At 39.9% G+C, this 21064-nt stretch overlaps 1 protein-coding gene across 6 annotated transcripts in view; it reads left to right on the forward strand.

The window, feature by feature from the left end:
* The window catches only part of rims1b (regulating synaptic membrane exocytosis 1b), a 105244-nt gene that overhangs the window by 62098 nt on the left and 22082 nt on the right, over positions 1-21064 (forward strand). Inside the window, exons 10-20 of one of the 6 annotated variants that reach the window (XM_034130381.1) lie at positions 192-315; positions 783-829; positions 2192-2307; positions 3743-3873; positions 4388-4559; positions 12226-12379; positions 12588-12644; positions 15693-15846; positions 17720-17836; positions 19129-19191; positions 19739-19816. In XM_034130381.1, coding sequence (XP_033986272.1) covers positions 192-315; positions 783-829; positions 2192-2307; positions 3743-3873; positions 4388-4559; positions 12226-12379; positions 12588-12644; positions 15693-15846; positions 17720-17836; positions 19129-19191; positions 19739-19816 — 1213 coding nt within the window. Of the gene's footprint in view, positions 1-191; positions 316-782; positions 830-2191; positions 2308-3742; positions 3874-4387; positions 4560-12225; positions 12380-12587; positions 12645-15692; positions 15847-17719; positions 17837-19128; positions 19192-19681; positions 19817-21064 lie in introns of those variants that run through there. The other 5 variants (XM_034130390.1, XM_034130349.1, XM_034130356.1 and 2 more) reach the window with 5 other exon arrangements.

The following is a 21064-nucleotide window of genomic DNA, read 5'->3' on the forward strand; positions in this document are numbered from 1 at the left end:
TGTCTTGTATGTATCTTTTTAAATTCGAACTAAGTATGTCATCCTAAAATCAAAAGTGAGAAGAATTTAAATCCCATTTGGCTTTAAGTTATACAATTCTCTGTTATGACATGGATTTATCCAGTGAAATGTGGTGCCAAATGAGCCTCATGCTGAATCATCATTCTGTATGTCGGCCATCTTGGTTCCAGGTGACGAGGTGTTGCAGTGGAATGGAAAGTCGTTGCCGGGAGCAACAAAGAAAGAAGTGTACAACATTATCCTTGAATCCAAGGCTGAACCTCAAGTGGAAATAGTTGTTTCAAGGCCTATAGGGTAAGAGTATCATCACAACATGTAATAACTATCATTAAAGTACTTGAGTGACTGCAATAACAGACACTTTTTAAAATGTTTCTTCCTTTATCTCAAAGCTCTATCAACCGAATTATGTCCAAAAACTTCTTGAGAAAAGTGTATAGAGCCTATCAGTAAGTAGTGTTGGGTGGAGCCCTATGTTGGAGCCCCTTTCCTTCATGCCTTCCCTGACATCCTGAAATCAGAAAGATAAATCACTTTTTCAACATATCATGCCCAAATGACCCAGAATGTTTAACATGTAAATATCTATTTGCTCGACTGCTCACCCTTCTTCTACCATTGTGTGTTCCTTAATTAAATCTTATCCATTCATTTTCCAAAGATGAATGTAAAGTCCTAACTGTGTTTTTCCATTGCAATTATGTTTATTCTGTGTATTTGAAATTGAAGAATTCACTGGGTCTTTTAATCACTTTTTGCAGCGACATCCCAAGAATCCCAGAGTCCTCCCACCCTCCTCTAGAATCTAGTAAGTGTTAATATGAGCTGTATGATCTTTAATGATATAAAATAAAACGATAGTTACGTATGTAACTACGGTTCTATGAATTCGTAACTATGAATTCTGGATGATGGCCAGAGACAGTGCTTAACACTGGATGTTATCCATCTCGTGCATGCGCAGGTCAAGTATTAAAATCAACAAAGACACATGTGACCTGGGGTGACATAGGGCAGCCCCGCCCATATCAGCCCAGGTCACTGTCAGAAATGTCCCAATGGTATCTTCTCGCCAAGATTCCGATTGACAAAGAACTCCGGCGGTCATCCAGAATGAATAGAACCATAGTTACATACACAACTATCGTTCTATTTCATTCTTACTGACTGCCAGAGGCAGTGCTTAACACTGGATGACTATTACCAACATAGTCACGACGAATCCAGTACCCACGTTCCACGTTCTGCAAGCCTGAGGAGTCATAAGTTGCTACCTCTATGACCTGATTTAAGTGGGCCGAAGGCAGCCTCTTAGATAAAATATATGTGTTAGGCCAAAGTGCCACCCCTGTTCCACCTGAGTACCAGCCTATGCACGTTTCACTCGCTGACAAGGCGTGAAGCTCAATCACACGCTTGGCTGATGCCATCGCTAAATTAAAAGCGGCCTTTGCCGAAAGCCATTTAAGCTCTGCCTGCTCCAGAGGTTCAAAGGGTGGGGAAAGGAGGGCTTCCAGGATCAAGTCACGTCTCCTGGGCAGGCACCATGGATCTCCTTCCAGTAGCCTGTACATCGCTGGAAACCAGAGTCTCCCTGGCCAGTTTGGGGCAACCAACAGAAGCCTGTGGTTCCCTCGGTGAACCCCGTGTAGAGTTTCCCCTATCAGCGGAAACGGTGGAATTGCATAAAGGAGCCAATCTGGCCATGGATGCGCCTGTCCCAATGGACTGGTTGTCTCCATCAGTGAGAACCAGAGAGGGAGATAAAAGGTTACTTCTGAGCGAAAGCACTCACCAGAAAAGAAGCTCCCCAGACTCATACTAGAGTCTGGAGCTTAACTGTAAACAAAAAATGACCCTAACCCTAACCTATGGGGCTTTACCATGGCGGGGCTCTTCGGTGTAATAGTTCTCTCAACTATTACTCTATATAGGCGGGGCTGGCTATGTGACTTTGTTGACATTAAATACACGACCTGCGCATGCGCGAGATGGATAAAATCCCGTGTTAAGCATAGGCAGTAAGAATGAAATTGAACCTTATTTTCGAGTAAAAAAAAGGAAAAACGTTTTAATTATGGGTTTGGGAAACAGGCCAAATTTGACCGTTGGACGACAAGAAGGTTGTGCTTTCTCTGTGATTTCTAACAACAACTGTCATCTATAACAGCAGGCTCCAGTTCCTTTGAGTCGCAAAAGATGGACCGACCCTCTATATCGGTGATGTCCCCGACCAGCCCTGGGACCCTCAGAGACCTTCCTGTAGTACTGCCTGGACAGCTCTCTGTGAGTATCTGAAAGAGCAGCAGGGATGGGAGGAGTTACTTAAAAAATGTATTCCATTACAATTTAGGGCTGCAACAAACGACTAATTTGATAATCGATTAATCTGTCGATTATTTCTACGATTAATCGATTAATTGGAAAAAAAACGCGGCAAAAAAAAGGTTTTCCATTATTTTATTCAGAAAACTGCATTTCCAAATTGACAACATCAACAACCCAAATGTAGTCTATAAAACATATGCAAAAGCTATATAACAGCTTGTTTTGAACAAAAAATATATCTCTTTAGGTTGCTCGAACAAAAACAATGTTCTTTCAAATTATCAACAATGATAACTAACCTAACTGTTTTAAAAAAAAAATACTTTAATGGACCTGAGCTGTTATAAATAATAATAATACATTATGCAACATTTTAAATTATAAAAAAATAATAATAAAATTGTGAATCACAAACAAAAAGTGTTAACAGGCTTTGCTACAACAAATAGGTAGATTGTCTCTGCAGTTACAGTTTCTTACACACACATAAATACAGCACACAGTGTCTCAACCCAACCTATTTTCTGCAAATTTGCAAACAATAAATTGGCATAGTTTAAATAAGTTAAAATAAGCCAAGTTAGTCGTTAGTTTGTTTAGTATTTGGCCGTGTAATAAGCCGGATAATATGCAGCGAGCCGGTCATTATTGAAAAAAAAAACACCGACAGTATGATCACAGAGACTGACGCGAAACGGAGGGATCTTTATCGTGTGTTTTTTACACACTTTTTACTGTTGTTTAAAGTGCTCCCACGCTGTTGAAGATTTTAGTCGGACCGTGCTTCCCTAGGCCTCCGTCATTTTTCGAATGTTTTTTTTTTTCGAGTGACTTAGCCAGCTCCGCAAACAGAAAGTAACAACATAGACCCAACGAATCGACGACTGAATTAGTTGGCAACTAATTTGGTCATCGATTTTAATCGATTAAGTCGATTAGTTGTTGCACACCTATTACAATTACTAGTTACCTGAAAAGTATGTAGCCAGTAACCTAATCTCCAAATCAACATATAAACCTGATTACTTTCTCTAACCTTTGGATTATCTCAATATCAAATGCAATGCAAAATAATCCAAGAGAAAAGAGAAATACCAATATGAGTTTTTTTTTACTTAAATGTATTATGTAAGACAACATAACAATGTGTCTCTATGAAAGAATACACCACGATATTACATTGTAATCCTCCTAGTAATTTCTAAACTTTTAGAAATGTAACTGTACTCTGATTACATCTTGTTTTTATTTAACTATAACGGAATCCAAGTACCTTTTTATTTGTATCTAGCTAACGTTATCCCAAGCCTGAATATGAAGTATGGGTTTCATGAGTTTTCATACTTGCTGTATATGTACAGGATAGAGGCTTACGGTCTTCACACGTTTACAGGTTAAGCTGTGGTACGACAAAGTGGGCCATCAATTGATCGTCAACGTCCTTCAAGCCATAGACCTGCCAACCCGACCAGACGGACGACCTCGGAACCCCTATGTCAAGATGTACTTCCTGCCTGATAGGAGGTAGGTACTTTATATTCATTGTCTTTAATGTGAAGGTGCAGTCCACCAGTTATTACTAGTGCTGTCATTGTTAACGTTTGCGATTCATTTGAACTTTACTATGTTAAAAAAACGCAAATTGATTAGATCACTTATTATTATTATTACTTTTGACCCCAACTGCCTCTCGAAGGCAGTGAAAAAGGCAAAGCAAAATGAAAATTGTCAGACTTCATGCCAATAACTCAATAATCATGATATAATAAGCAAAAACAAAATGTCTGATTTCTCTTTTTCCAGTTTGTCATGAATTTCTTTAATATAACACCACACTTTACAACAAGTTAATATTAGTATTAAAAACTGATTATAATTTTGATAAACGCAATTACATTTTTTAATTGATGGACACCACTAGTAATTACCCAAATGACATACGAGCATCATAAAAGACAAAAGGAAAAGTACTGTCTTTGTTCAGAAACATGCTTATCCCTATTCATTGAAACTCTGTGTGTACACGCCTTTGTTACAGTGATAAGAGTAAACGACGGACTAAAACAGTGAAGAAGAATGCTGAGCCCAAGTGGAACCAGACCTTCTTGTATTCCCACGTTCACCGGCGGGACTTCAGAGAACGCATGCTGGAGATCACGGTCTGGGACCAGCCCAGGGTCCAGGAGGAGGAGAGTGAATTCTTAGGAGAGGTGGGACACATAACAGTATACTATTTTCACTGTTTCTGTTAAATTACATGTATTCCTTATAACAATTCTCATAAATGTGTTTTTCTTGGATTGAACATTAAACAGGATGTGCTATATGCTCTAATGCTTCATATAAGGTTTATGCTGTATCATCAAAGCAATTTGCTAAAGCCTTGACCCTGATTCTAATGGTATCACGCAATTAAGTGTTCATTGTCAGAGGTAATAAGATTCAAAGGTATTGGTTAGAAGGGGCCTGTCTTGTTCAGAACAGCATTATCATATTCACATGGTTGCCTACCAATATGACTACAGGAAGTCTGTGACCTGTAGTAGGAGTATTTATTATAAATGGAGCTAAGAAGGGATGTTGGTGACAGTTAGGGTTAGTGTATAACGATCATTAAAATCAGCTTAGGATAGGTGGGAAGGAAGGGGCATTTGTGTCCCATGTGAAACCAAGTCAAATTATTTTCACTAACAAAGATAAGAAAAGTTACGTTGTGTAAGTAAAAAGCAAACACTGGCAATACGTGGTTATGACACGCCGGCAGATGTTATTTATTTGGGTCTGCTGTGGTGAAACTACACTTTTCCGTGGATGGACTTAAAAGCTAGATACTTACCTGTGTGTTCTAATCATGTTGTCTCATGGGACGTATACATATTGGCGAATTTATGACACAGTTATGTCATAAGATGGAAAATGCTGAATAAGCGCCGCAAGTGTCACTCAAAATCGGTTCTTCTGGTCAACTTTAGACCAAATGTGACCCGCTCTGTCGAAATCAGTCGGAAATCGCAACGGCTCATTTAAAAATAAACGTGGATTTGCGTAAAAAAATAGTTTTTCGGGGTTCGGGTGTTTTGGTTAATTTTAAATAAACAAAGTCTTGGCTTTCAGAATATGAAACTTTTATTTCCAAAATCACACGATAAATAAATGTTTGAAGCTTGTAAAGGGAAGATGACAGGCACCTCTCAGTCGTATACTCTGCTCTTCCGCAGCGCCTCTACCCCTCCCTCTCGATGAAATAATGAATGTAAGGCGTATAGTAAGACTAGAAAATGTATTTCCTGCTGAAAATGCGTGCGAATGCTATAAACTGTGTACATTTGTAGCTGAATTTAGCTGAAAATGCAGAAAAAGCTGAATATTTTATTAGTTGAATGGTAGCTGCTTTTAGCTACAAAAACCAAGTAAGTGTGTTGCTGAACTTAGCGGAGAAATGCAGAAAAGTGTGTAAGCCCAGAGATCAGAGGTTACCATGGTGATGACGTTATCAAACACCTGTGTACGTGAGCCCAGAGATCAAAGGTTTCCATGGATATGTGCTTTGAAAGGAGAGCCTTGCCTTGCCTTGCCTTGCCTTGAATTTACAATGGGCCTTAATGGAGACATGTTGAAAGTTGTTGTCACTTCATGCCCTCAAGAGGCATTTTGTTGAATTTTTTTGCTTAATTCTTTTTTATTTTTCATGCTTGGTTATTCATTGTTCTAAAATCATGCAGTTACACTGATCACATGCAGACAGGCATTCACACTCACACTGCCTGGTTTTAAAGTCAAGTTTGGTAAGGTACACCCCAGAGTCAGTCATTGACAGTGCTTTTGTCAAGTAACACTGTCAGTCGGGGTCAAAGGTCATTTGGTCTCAGTCTTTTGGTCATGTGTCATGCTCGGCAGAGACTTTTCAGAGATATTTCAGCATAGACACGTATCCTTTGTCTACAAAGGCCTGACATATGCTGAGTGCCAATCATTTATTTCTTCAGAATTACAACTATAATTTTCAAGATGGATCTAACTTTTCATTGGGACAGCTGCTTCCCACATTTCCTTATAGTACTACTACTGCAGTTTATTAACACCTAATCTATATTAAAATATCTAATAGATCTATTTCAGAAACGTGTGCACATAACTATTATCTTGAGTCAAAACATTATTAGGATCTGTGTAGCTCTGCAATGTATTTCATAATTCATTACATTTATTTATTTTCAATTCTGGTCTACTTAAAGAAACATTTCATCCTTTTAACCGGGGAGTAATGTGTGGAACTATGGGAAGTTTGAACATGTCAGTAATTCCATCTCTGGTTTCCTGTTCGTGTGGCTAATTATATTTGACATGGTCTGTAGTCGAATTAAGGAGTTTATCACTATGGCAGGTATGTTTTAATAAATACCATATTTGAGATCAGCCCACAATTTGGGCGTAACATCTTCTCATTTCAGGTCATCACTAATTAAGTGGATGTCCACTGGAAGGTGGTGGTGCTTGTCTTTTTTAAACTCATAAACTGGTGCTTTGCATGCTTCCCTAGGAGGGTGCAGATAAGATTTTTGAAAACAACTGAAGGGTGGGTAAAGTGACCCCTTCTCCCCACAGATGTCGTTTTCCAAGAATATGCACCATTACAATGAGTGATCCAAGGCCCCACATGTTTGCTCCCAGTTATATTGCTTTTTCTAAATTGAATTTGTAATTCCTATTTGCCCAAAGTGTCTTTTTAAAAACTCTGCATTTCGAACTACAGACAACATTTATTTCCCTCTTTGTAATATCTATGCTCAAACCACTGCTAATCCGAATATGCATCTACACGTGGTATAAACTCTCCCTTTAAACTGTAGATCAATATTTTTACAAATTAAAACACTTCCAAATTCACACATGAATAAAAAGCTCTAAAAGAATAATTGGTCAATATGATGAAAAGATTAAAGAATGTTTTCTACCCTGTACTCCTACAGTGTGTTTTAAGTTTATTTTCTCATTTTTACTTTAATAATATCCTCTTTTCTGCTATTTGTCATTTACATGCTTGATGGCTTAATTCTTGCGGAATAAAACATTTTTTTATATTTAACAAGCCAGTTCAAGTTCTTTAATGTGGTCCCTTTGTGTGCATTAGTGAGTAAGTGTGTTTATGTGCACAACTCACTCCTTTCCAGTAACCTTCCTTGTCTCCTCTGGGTATCTCAAGCCCCAGCGCTCCTGACCTCCACTCATTCTGTGACCTTGCAGGCTTGAAAACAGTCCCACCTTCTTCTTGATCATATTGCTACTCCTCATTCAGTTCCATACAATCTTTAATTCGATGTTCAAATGAACCACAGCGGAAACATCCTCTTTGTCTTTTGGACCCTCTGCCTCTCCCTCTACTTGGTGTTCTTCTGCCCCTTTGAATCAAAGCTTGGAGCTGTGCCGTCTGCAAACGCTTTCCAGTCTTATCTTTTCTTTTCGTTAATTCTTCAGTAGCATTGTTCATTACTTGTCCAGCAGGGCGGTCATAGGTGAGGACAAGTTTCAAATGTCCTTCCCAAATCTCAACTGGGTTATGCAGGTTGTTTATAGCTTCTCTCAAATCCCTTGGAGACCAGTGACGGAACACATACGTGATTTCTGGATCATTTACATCCCCTCTAGGATTAAGAATGTCAACAATGGGCATCAAAATGCAACTGTCTTTCCTGTCCCGTATTGTTTCCCAGCCTGGGGTTAAAACATGTGGTTCCAGAGGGGCTTCACACCCTTTTCCTGAGGGACTGTTGCTCAGTAGATCTCTGTCAGCATGTTGTTCTGCATACAGCGTTGTTGTTGATTCAGCTTTTTGTCCATCATATGGCGGAGGAGAATGAAGAGTTCTGCGAAGGCCTTGTGCGTCATCCAGATCAGGAGGGTCGGGGCTCTGTACTTGAGAACCAGAGGGAAAGTCCAGGTCGTGGTCCAGTTTATCTAGAAGGACTCGAGCACACTGAGGTTTAATTCATCCACACCCCTGTTCTAGTTTCTTTTTCTGATTTTCCCTGATCATAGCCTCTGTATTCCATTTTACAAATGCCTTTAGTACTTCTGAATCTTAGGTTTTTAAACCACTTGTTATTTTTGATTACCAAAATCAGGAATCCAAACCTCTTTTTAAGCACTTATCTTTCTATTTCTCTATAGTCCCCTTGTTTTACTGAACCTAGTCTCAACTCTTCTAAATGATTTAAAGACTGCCATTATCAGGAAAACCACTTTTTAACCCTACATTTAAATAATCACCTGTCCAAGCCCCATACTTGTCGCACATTACTTTTGCACACCCCTCATACTCCAGAATTGACTTTTTACTGTTTGACTTCTCTTTTTTTTTTACTATTTCTTTTTTCAATAGGTTCAAATCCCCACTGTTACAAATGTAAAACCTAGCAGAGCATGTTAACAGATCACTAAATGTAAATTGACTCAAGTGTAGGCCTACGTTTGTACTAATATTATAATTACTAGTATTATTACTTTGCGTGATCACTTATCTTTTATATATATTACTAATTACTAAAGGCCTTTATCTTCTATACAGCGCTTTCTTACAGTTACCAAAACTGTTAGTTACTAAAACTGTTTTGACGTTGTGAATTATTGTGTGTACCAAACACCACCAATAACTCTAGTTACACTCGATTAATGTACCAAACATGAATTAGCTCGTCAGCCCTCAGCGAGTTAACATTTTTACTTTCCGATACAAATATTGTGCTCTCATCTCCGTTTAAAATGTATTCCCTTGGGATGTCGTGCTGAAATGGATCCGTGATCCCCTCTCTGCAGGCGGCTTCTCCTCCTCCCTGCAGTCAGTTACCCTGTCCAGGGAGAAGCGAGCCTCCAGGACAAAATCGCTGGCTGTATACAGTTGTACCTGGAGAGTACGCCTCACAGCAATCCTACAGCAGACAAACCCGGAGTCCCCCAAAATGTCGTCGCAACTTAAAATCAGCTGCTGTCTTAGAGTAAAAGATGAGTTAGGCAAATATGCAAAGAAACACAATATCTATATAAAGTATTTTGAGATCTTTGTTTAATGCTTGCAAGCAGTGACACCTCCAAAAGAGAGTGTGTCGTTCTGTTCTGTTACAGCTACTTTATAGGGAAACATTCAAAGACAACCCCCATGACAACACAACATCATGTGAGGCCAGAGGCCTGTACTACGAAGCCGGATTTTCGCTTAGCGAGCTAACTTCAGGGAAAACTCTGGGTTTCCGGTCCTACGACGCTGGTTCTCTTCTTACCGGGCTGGATCTCCATGGTAACTTATGCTGAACGGCTAGCCTGCTCCGGAGCAGGTTAGGTTGCAGGCTAAGAGATCAACTCAGTGAAAGCACCGCCTGCTGACCAATCAGAGCTCCGTGTGCGGAGTTTAAAGCGATCAAGTCATATTACAGGATAGAGGAAATACAGAAAAACTGCCGTTGCAGGAAAGACGGCCGGCCAAAATCAACTGACTGTGTGAACGTGAAAATTAATAGAATATCACCTCCCATGTTCAGAGCAATCTGACTATTATAACATTAGCGTTAAGAAAGCTTACTTAAATATCTGCCACAACATAAGTAACCGGATCAGAGTAACATTAAGTACAGTCCGCGGCACTGTGAGTGCAGACGTCGATGTGTCCCATTATCATTCATATCATATCACATCATAATGTATCATATATTTCCTTATCTGAGTCAGCTTCTTGAGCCGTATCTGGCCGTGCAACACTCACAGTGTCACATACTGTATGCAGAAGTATTATTTTAAGCAACACATTAAGTTGACGAAACACTCGAGTCAAATGTAATTAAAGTCAGATCGTGTCTTAGACGGGGCAGTGATATCATAAACCTGTTAATGTACGCATTCAAACGCTTTTTCTGTTACCAGCTGTATTCACCTTGCAGGTGCAGCTATGTGGCTTTTATCCTGGATAAAGTGTTTAAGTCATGGATGTTTAAAGTTTAACTTCTTCATATTTGACTAATATTAAAGTTCACTTTTCATTCAGGAAGTATGAAGCTGCGTTGTCAGTACGCTTGTCCATGTTTGTGATTGGTCGAATGCGCGCACCTAACTAGATAGGACACGGCTGGCTTGAGCGATCCACTTGATAACCAGCGTCGTAGGACCGCTTAGCGAGAGTGCGTATGTTTTGGATTAGGCCAACCGGCTAACTCAAACATATCCAGGTTAGGTTGAACCGGCTTCGTAGTACAGGCCTCAGGTGTTTGCCCCCATGACACAGTAGTGTATGCTAAAACTCACACCCCTCAAAGAACAATGGGATACAGAGATAACCCCTAATCGTAGATTCCTTCCACCCCATCCTCTCTTCCTGTAGTGTCATAAAACCCCCTTGCAAAGACATCTGTTATCACACACATTCAAAGGTCACTCCCATGATTTGACCTAATCAGAGACACAGTTTACAGTTAGCAATGTTAATACATTTGATCACACAATTTCCTTAACACCATTTTCCAGGATACAGCCGTTACATTTCATTAGGATTACATTGTATTAAGCTTTAATACCATAACTGCCATAACACGAGCTTCCCCCAGACCAGCAATCCAAACGGAAATATTTTCCCTCCGTACTACTTTGATCATTTGCTAATAATCAATCAGATCGATGGATTCCAGAGAAGAGGAAACTTTGAGGGCCTTTTTCTCAAAATGATGACTCGGTGTCAGTCATTATATAATGTGACATATTTTGCTTAATATTTGGAGTACAAAAGTAATCCTGATATCATTAGAAAGCTAGGAATCTCCTCTTTCCAACAGTGTATACAACTCAAAATGTGTCTTCGGGTCAATGCCACTGATTTCGATAGAGCAAGTCACAAATGGTTGCGGCCCTGATGAACATCATTATCTCCTTTCATTTCTTCTAGGATGATCCAGTGCTAAAGGAGATCAAAAGGAGAGCATCGAAGCTTATTCCTTATCATCTAAAGAGTTTGAAGCTCTTATCATGGCTGTTACTTAGGTACTTCCGGGTCATTTCACCTCGTTACGAACCATCCTAAGCAAAAAAGCTGCAACCTTAAACAAACTGAAACCCTTTCGTAACGTTGGATATGCCCGTTCTGGCTTACTGTTGGGTGTCCTTTCTGACAACAATTGATTACAGCCATTTCATGGACTGATAACACTAACAAGTGGCTTTGTGTCACTTATGTGCAGGATTTGATAGTAGAGAAGAGTGTTACAGGGATGTTTCAATTGCATAATTAGGGTGCGTGCGATGATCCATTCTGATGCTCAACACCAAATGAGAGCGACGTTGTCTGAAGAAACAGATTGTTCTATTTTTACATAAATTAACAAATGGGTTATGAAAGAAAAACTTTCCTTAAACTTACATCTCAAGATGCATAATAAACCAATGTATTGCCTCCTGCTTATCAGTGTGGATAATAATGTAAGAGACGATTATTAGGAGACATGACAGCCTATAGACTATTAAGATGTCGATAAAAAAAAAAGTAAATACAGAAACGCTATATCTAACGTTAGGAGTTAGAGAAAAGGTAAGCTAGTTAGCTAGCTAAACAATTTAACATACTGTAATTTTTACAAAACTTCTACTCATTTCCTGCACATGATAGAGACGACTTTGCTGATCCAAGAGTGAGCTCCTCTGAATGACCAATGACCCTCAGAGTTTATGAACAGTCCGGAGTTCTACGACCCAGAGTGTCAATTTTACGAACGTACCCCTAGCCTTTAACGTCTAGGTCACCAGAGCACCCTTTGTCATTTTTTTCCGCCCTTGAAAAATGATCCTCAGTGGAAACCCTCCACTGTTTCTCTTCTGCTCACTCATCTGCCTCTCTGTCCTCAGATCCTGATAGAGTTGGAGACAGCTCTGCTGGACGATATCCCTCATTGGTACAAACTCCAATCACATGACATGTCCTCGATACCTCTGCCCCAGCCTTCCCCGTACCTCCCGCGCAGACACGTCCACGGAGACAGCCCCAGCAAGAAACTACAGAGTATGTCTGGTTATGTATTTAACATGCTTTGTGTGTATTAATATACATGTATAATTGAATCCCTTTTTTTGAACCTGCAGTGTGTGTGTGTGATCTTGCTAACCTTTACTTTACTGAGCTTTCTCTTTTATGTCTCTCAGAACCTTACATTATCTAATATGTGTGTGTGTGTGTGTGTGTGTTGTGTATGTGTTGTGTATGTGCGCAGGGTCTCATCGCATCATTGATACAGAGTTTGATGATGGTTTGATGGTAGTGACTAAAGGTGGGTGGGGGGCATGGTTTCCGAGCATTTCCGAGTAGTTGTCCAGCACTGGGTGAGAGCATCTTCTCTGCATCCTCGCTCGGTCTCTTTCTCAAAGCCTCCTTTTGGCTCCACTTGAAGAAAAAATGCACCCAAATTAAAGTAATTCATATTTGCTGTGTCAGCAGAACTTTTGCAATTCATCATATTGCTACAATGCTGCAGATGTTGAGTTGCAGTGTTGTAGTGTACTGCAGTTACAGAGTATTTCACCGAGGCTACAGAGAACACTTTCTCCTCTTCTGCTGGGCCGTAGAACCACTGACGCACTGAGTGCATGTTAGACTGTAGAGCTACTGTTCCTCACTGCCATTCCACTCAGTCTCCTGCCATTCTCCTGCATGCTTCTAGTCCTGCCCGGACCGCACTGAAAGGACACTGAACAGTAGAAGCTGAATTTGTGTTAGTTTGGCAAATAGAATCACTACAACTGCTTTGTTGTTTGACTGTTTCTGCTGTGACATTCATTTCCTGTCAGAGGAATGTGGACCTAAATGATACAGTTAATACTTTTGTATGGTTCATGTTCGCTTTTCATTCACATTGACAATGACTTAGGCCTACCTTTGATAATCAAATCACTTAAACACAAAGTCCATCCTCCTGTCCTTTTGGATGAAGCACTTGATGGCGGGGTCATGCAGCTGATCCTTTGCCACTCCAATTTATCTTTGTAACTCAATCTTGAAAATGACTCGGTTAATAATTTCACATCGATGTCATCACTATCACTGACATGAGCCATCATGAACGAACTTATGCTAATCATAATCGATTAGATTTATGATTCTAAAATGATAAAAGTAGGGTAGACATGTGGATATTATCCGGCTGAACAAAACGTGCGTTTATCTAACAGGTTCGTTTTCCACAGACCTTATTTCGAGCTATTTTCCAAAATCCTATGGAGAAATCCCATTGATTTTTTGTCGAGGGAACCCGAGCGCAGCTTACTTCCGGGTTTTAGGACGCGTCACTGCACCACTTTATACCGCTTTATACACATGCATAAACTTCACAGCGGGCGGAACTTGTCATAAAGTCCGCGAAAATAAAGCCCACCCATTTAGAGGGAAGATATGATTGGTCAATTGTACTGTCACTTGACATTACTCTCTCGTGGAGTTACTATAGCGGGCCCTCTGTGAATTTACAGCAGGACCACCAATCAGCTCCTATCTTCACAGTGACTCGCAGAGACAAGCTGCTTTCATTTAACCCTTCACATTCAAACAGAAACTGAACAGGCAGATTCGAAGGATTTATTTCTTTGGAAATGTTATTTTAAGTAGAAATAAATCGAGTTATTTTGGTAAAACTAATGAAAAATATAACTAAAAAAATATTTTTAAATATATATATTTTTTTTTAATGTTTTCAAATATTATTAGAGAGGGCCCTGACGGCTCGCCACTGGTTGAATGTATAGCATAGGGAGGTAACCACAAAAACAAATCTTAACTAGCTGTGTTGAATGTAATGCTCTGCGCCCAACTTTGCAGTGAGCAAAGAGCAGAACGCATATCATGTGAATGCAACTTTATACAAACACTTGAAATGAAAAGCTGTGCTCTTCAAGAAGGGATAGTTTTATGTGGAAATGTAAAAAAAAGGATAAAAAGGATATGCATTGTACAGGGATAAAGCCCAGAAATACAGTAGTGACAATGATAATGTAACAGTCTATGATACATATTTCATGTCCATTAAAGGTGGGGTAGGTAAGTTTGAGAAACCGGCTCGAGATACACTTTTTGTTATATTCCATGGAATGCTCTTAACATCCCGATAGCAATGAATATCTTAAGTGCTTTGACAAAAAATCCATTAAAAATGTCATCTGTGGAAGCCGTACTGTAAAAAGCACGACCAATCATTTGAGCCGGCCCGGCTAAAATAACTGGATGGCCTACCTGCCTGTCAGCTTTCCATCTGTGCACAAACTTATCTCGTGCCCTCATTGGTCATGTGCGCGTTCGTGTGTGTTGGAGGAGGGGCTCTGTAAGGAAGTAGCAGATTTCTTCCTGCTGTGTATTTTCAAATTCTAGCGCACTCAAGCTGGTTTCTCCAAAATTACCTACCCTACCTTTAACACAGAAATATATTGACATAATAATATTATAAATCTGGTTAATGTTATGTTCCAAATTGGAGCTAATTTAAACTGCATATTGTGCTTTTTAAAGAGAACAGATGTTTTTTACCAAATTGTTACCAATAGTTTTTATGTACACAGGCTTGTACCTTATCTTTCTTTATCAAAAAGACACAACATTTCTGTCAATGTTGCTGGTTTTTATGGTGATCAATCAATCGGGAGGGTTCCACACATTAGGATGTGCTTTTAACTTTATCTTTGCAGAAAACAAAAGACACCTTTCCACTTTCACCCTCTGATCTCAGGTCTGACAGAGTCACTGCAGAAACAGTCAGCTCACATGACCTGTTGCCTGTAGAACATCCTGATGTGATGTTTACAGTCTGTAAGATAATGGCATCTGTAGCCGTAGTCACACTGCTGGTCCATCCTAATCAGAGGACATGCAACTAATGTCTGTATGTGTGTGTGTTTCTGTTTCTATGTGTGTATCTATGAATCAACACTGTGTGTGTGTGTGTGTGTGTGTGTGTGTGTGTGTGTGTGTGTGTGTGTGTGTGTGTGTGTGTGTGTGTGTGTGTGTGTGTGTGTGTGTGTGTGTGTGTGTGTGTGTGTGTGTGTGTGTGTGTGTGTGTGTGTGTGTGTGTGTGTGTGTGTGTGTGTGTGTGTGTGTGTGGTGTGTGTGTGTGTGGTGTGTGTGTGTGTGTGTGTGTGTGTGTGTGTGTGTGTGTGTGTGTGTGTGTGTGTGTGTGTGTGTGTGTGTGTGTGTGTGTGTGTGTGTGTGTGTGTGTGTGTGTGTGTGTGTGTGTCCTGCTTTTCTTTGGATGTCTCTGTGGTTGTGTGTGTGTGTGTGTGTGTGTGTGTCCTGATTTTCTTTGGATGTCTCTGTGGTTGTGTGTGTGTGTGTGTAGGTGCAGAGCGTAACTCCAGGGAGAGAGAGCGGGGCAGTACGCTGGCGGTGCCGGAGCAGCAGCGGGCCGTGCAGCACCGCTCCCGCTCCGTGTCCCCCCACAGGGAGGACTCCTGCAGGGCCCGCTCCCGCCCTGCACACGTGCCAATGCAAAGGTCAGTGCACCTGCCAGAGAGCTGGGGAACTGTCAGAGTGGTGTCTGTGCGGACAGTGTTCAGCACTACCCAGTATCTGAAGGGTAGTCAGTAGGGTTAGTCATGTGTTGTCAATAATTGAATAGTGTTTCACTGCAGAGCTCCAGACTTGGCCCGAAAATGGCATGTGTTTATCATGCTTCTTTTAGAATAATTGACTCTATAGTATAGTGTGCAGTGTATTTATTAGTGGTGTCAATCTTTTTAGACATTAATCACAATAATAACCTGTGATTAATCCTTATTAAACATTATGTTTACAATGCTAGTATTGACTTTTTGTGAGGAGATAACACAAATAGACGTGACAATTTGATTCATTTGCATTCTTTTTTTAATGGATAGAGGTTTCAAGATTGATCGCTAGCGCGGACGCGTTGACAGCCCTAGCATTTACTTAATTGTTTTTTTTGTGCTTGATAATAAAAGAAATGGACTAAAGGTCATATATATATATATAAATATAGTAACACATATCCATATGTCTATACCACATAACCTCAACGAATAAAACCAAAGTCAAGAGTAGGATTTTATTATTTGATATATATCTATAATTTATAAAGTTATGCTAATATCTTTGCAAACTACCATTCGCACAACAAAAAAGACGCGCAACAAAGAAAATAAAGCTAAAGAGCTAATGTTAGTTTGCTAACAACATTAGCATTGCTAGCTTGTAAGCTAACTCATAGGTAGTACAAGTTATTTACTGCTTCACTTTACATTACGCTGAAGTTATAAGCTACAATTACATTAAAATATTAGGGTTGTATATATACCTTGCGATGGTACCCTGATGATCCTCTCTGGCGAACGCATTTTCAGATGTCAGTTCCATCTCCAAGCTTGGGACAACAAAGGCCTTATCCTGGAGTTCTAAAACTCTACCCTTCTTGTAGATTCTGAGTTGTTATGATGTTGGCAAAGGGAATATCCCTGTAGAGCTTCACATATCCATATTGATTACATGTCCAGATACTTGACATTTTAGCTTTTTTAAGGGGTTATTGTGTGGTCTACAACAGTCTCAGTGAGTGTGAGTTTCTATGGTACAGTTGCCCCCTGACACAGAACTGATGCGGCTTGTTAACATGTATTTATTAAGGCTTTTAATCATCCAACTGTATATGATCACTACCAAGTAATACACATCTGTGTTTATGGCTTTGGCACACATTGTTGGCAATGTTGTTAACTCTTATGCCCGCTAGAAGCAGCCAAATATGTTCAAACCAGCACGGCTATTATAAAAAAATACAGAAAAAACATTTGAGTTGGGTTACATCTTTATCTTTTATGTACATAAAGGCACAGAAGCAGGACTTTCTTTGTCTTCATCACACATGTCACACATGTCACACATTACACATCACACATTTGTCTGCATTTGAATTGTCATTGGTGAAGCATATTGAGGAAATGGGTTTATCATGATTATATTCTGTTATATCTCTTGATATACATACATTAGAGAATACCACACAAAGGCCGGGTCAACCAAAAAATAAGATTGTGTGCTTTTAACAGATTTTGTTGTCATTGTGATTTATATAATTCACAGATTTTGTTCTCGTTTTCAAATACTAATTAGGCTCATTATATATAGTTTTGACCAGAGTCAAGGGAAGAACATCGCGCTATCTGTATTTCCCATCATTTTTTTAAATCAAATAGTTTTGCATAAATTCATTTTGAGTCAGGTAAATCATAAGTAAGAACATAATGCTCTTACTTATGATTTAGTTTCAGGTTTGTTACAAATCACAAAATAAGATCCATAGCACTTCTGAAAAACTCAGTATATTGTATATAATATTTTTGTTTCCTTCAGGAGTCTGGATGAGATCCACCAGAACCGCCCCCACTCCCACTCCCCCTCCCGCTACCACGACTCCCACTTAGAGCACCAGCGCTCCGGGGACTCGGACTACGAGTACTCAGAGGACAGGTAACCTGCTGCTGGGGTCTGTGGGGATTATCGCTCCTGTGTTATAGTTTACTAAAACTAGTGTAACATGATTGGATCACATTGGATCATTGCTCCTAGTGCAATTCTTTGACAGCAGCTCTGTGTGCGGTCTAACAAAATATCATAGAAGTCAAAGAGAAGTTTTCCTTACAATACAATATGTTCTGCTGCTGCAATGCAGTATGCACCGAATTTGGACATTTTACTTATTTATACCATTGCACCTCTCATATATACTCATATAGGCCCTGCGCAAAGAACCGTGGTCCAGATTAGCCAGTAGTACAACATCCTGGTATTTTTTCGTCATACTGAATTTTACTTCTTATTGACACATACTAAATATTTTTCTGGCATATTAAAATATTATGGTAACATGGGTATTGGAACGCAGAGTTGGTTGTACAAAACTCGCTTGAGTTTTGTCCTTTTTCCTTTGCTTGAAATGATCACCCAAGTACTTTTCCTCCTCATCCTGGTTTTATACTGAAGGCAACTCCCATTGCAGTCAACGTTAAAAACATACTCTGCCAGTGTTTGACAGTAACAAGGTACATCTACTCAACTACTATACAAAACATGGCAAACAAAAAAGACAAACTATTAGGCTCCAGACTTTCTGCTATTTTATCATTCTTAAATCCCTGGAGAAATAGTATTAAAAGATGAATTGAACATGAACTCATAACTGATAAACTCAGCAGTCATATTTTAAATGCGCTATTTTCATCAATCTACTTTGAAAAAGATGCTCTATGAAGCGACTGAGGCTCTCTGACGCTGCCTCAATGCTTTCGTCAGGAAGTGGCCATATTTAAACAATAGATACAGGATCTTTGATCAGGTTCTTTACACACATAAGTAAATCAGTTCAGGAGAAATAAGGCTATGAAATGCCTTACTTAAGGAGCAAACTTAAAGAAGACTTTTGTGCAACCGGCCACTCTTCTGCAATGTGCAGAAATAAAGTTCCAAAATGCACTTGTGCCGTGACTTTTGTAATAGTTTGTATTTCCCATAAAGGTTGAATCCTGCTTTGGTGAATCAATGTGTGTCATGTGACGTGGCCCAGCCACTTCCTACTAACCCTACTCACAGTGTGAAACTAGGCATTGGAATATCAATGCAGACTTGATTGAAATCTCAGAGTTATGATTTCCTGGTTTCTCTCATTCATAAATTCACTTTACCTGTCTGAGTTGCCATCCTTTTCTGTTGTGTTTCCTCTGGGTTGTTTCTCATATGTTCACCCATCGTCATGGCAATGACAGTGAGGTCCTGGAGATGCACAGGTCTATCCGGGGCGGGAGTGCAGAGTGCCTGCACACAAACAGGTAACAAAAAAAGAAAGAAAAAGACAAGAAACACCCTTCAGCTTATTTTATAGAATATGCCATGTCATCATCTTCATCATCCTCACTATACTTTAACACCTCCATGTTAACACTCTTAATGTTGATTCATGTGTTGGTTTAATGGACTGTAGACACTGTCTGCTTTTTTGCAAATGCATGAACCCAACGGATCATAAAGTCATGATTGACTATTGACCACAACTGTGTCACACACACACACACACACACACACACACACACACACACACACACACACACACACACACAGACACACACACACACACACACACACACACACACACACACACACACACACACACACACACACCACAATGATCACTGTGTGAGGGGATTACACACCTGCTCAGTGGCTGACCTTAAAGAAAGGCAAAGCTCTTTTGATTAATTTCATTTATTCATTTGTTTGCATTTTGATGTGTATACTCACAGGAGTTGTGTATTTCTTCCACTTTTTTTGTTTCCTTGTCTTGCTTTACGATGCATGATCTCCCCATCGTACAACCAGGGGCGTATGTAGATACAGCAACACACTACCCCCCAAAATGCCCCTGTTAGTAAACGGTATCCATAAAGACATTTACAGGTAAGCGTTCAGCGTGAAAGGCAGTGTTGCGTTCCCTTCTCTGTGCCTGACCAGCTTTTCCATCTGTGGAGTTGGTGGGTCATTTAGTTGCAGCAGTGTTCTCCCTCTGCAATAAATGGCCGTGTGTCTCCCAGAATGCTGTGCTGCTTGTGCTTGCTTTGGTCCAGAGTGGTAAATGCTGTGTTGCTTTTCCCTCTGTATTATTCAATCCTTTCAATACTGGTGTGATGACATTGTACCCCATCACACCTCACCATCTCCCCAAACATATCAGAAGCTTTACACAGAGTTCTTGCATTTTTAAGAAGCAGATCAGTGCAATCAGGATGGCAGACCTCTTGAATTGAATTAAGTGCCAAAAAAGTGTTCACAAGCTTGGATGATCACACATGCATGCTAATCAACAAGGACATCATTTTGAGAATAGTTTCTTTTTTATTATTAGCTGAATCTCGATCTGCAATTTCATCCAACCTTTAACACAACTCAATGATTACAAACTGATCACTGCATTTCTGCTGCAGTTGGTTACTAGTCAGGCTATAAAGTGGTGCAGTGATGACATACTCTTGTAGGCTGACCTGCAAGTTAGTGTCGCTAGGGCTCCTTCGACAAAAAGCAATGGGATTTTTCCATTGGATTTTGGATATTGCAGACACACGTTTATAATACTAACACGTGTTTAACAGAATAATCTCCGATATGTTTGTTTTTAAAGGATAAATGCAATCACCAGAAGTTAGAAGCTAACAAAAAAATAACATCTTCATGTCATCACCTGTAACTAGAGGCACATTTGTGTTTGGCGTGATGATGTTTAGTAATCTCATTTAGTCACCTGTTTGCAACCGCTGTTTCTAAGACACATGGAAAGCTGTGGGAATCCAGCAGTGGGGTATTTACTCACATATTTGATGTGGTGGAACAAAATGTGACAATCCATATTCTAAATCACAGATCTTATTTCAGGCATTAAACCACAAATACTTTCAAAAAGCTGTTGACTTCTGGAACCAGAAGTAGTACAATGCTAAATCATTTCGTTTTTAGGACTCATTCCTGACCCCCTTTAAAGTACAGTGATGCATACAGCTAGTTTAGCAGGCTACCATCTTTAAAAATGTGACTTGGTGGCAGGTTTGTGCAGGCTGTCCTTGTGTCTCGCACCTGACCTCTCAGACCAATCAGCGTTCTAGAGGGCTCGGCTAGCTTGGCACCTCTTCCACTGTAGTACAAGGGACTATCAAC

The sequence above is a fragment of the Trematomus bernacchii genome, unplaced genomic scaffold (assembly GCF_902827165.1).
Source record: "Trematomus bernacchii unplaced genomic scaffold, fTreBer1.1, whole genome shotgun sequence".
Lineage (NCBI taxonomy): Eukaryota > Metazoa > Chordata > Actinopteri > Perciformes > Nototheniidae > Trematomus > Trematomus bernacchii.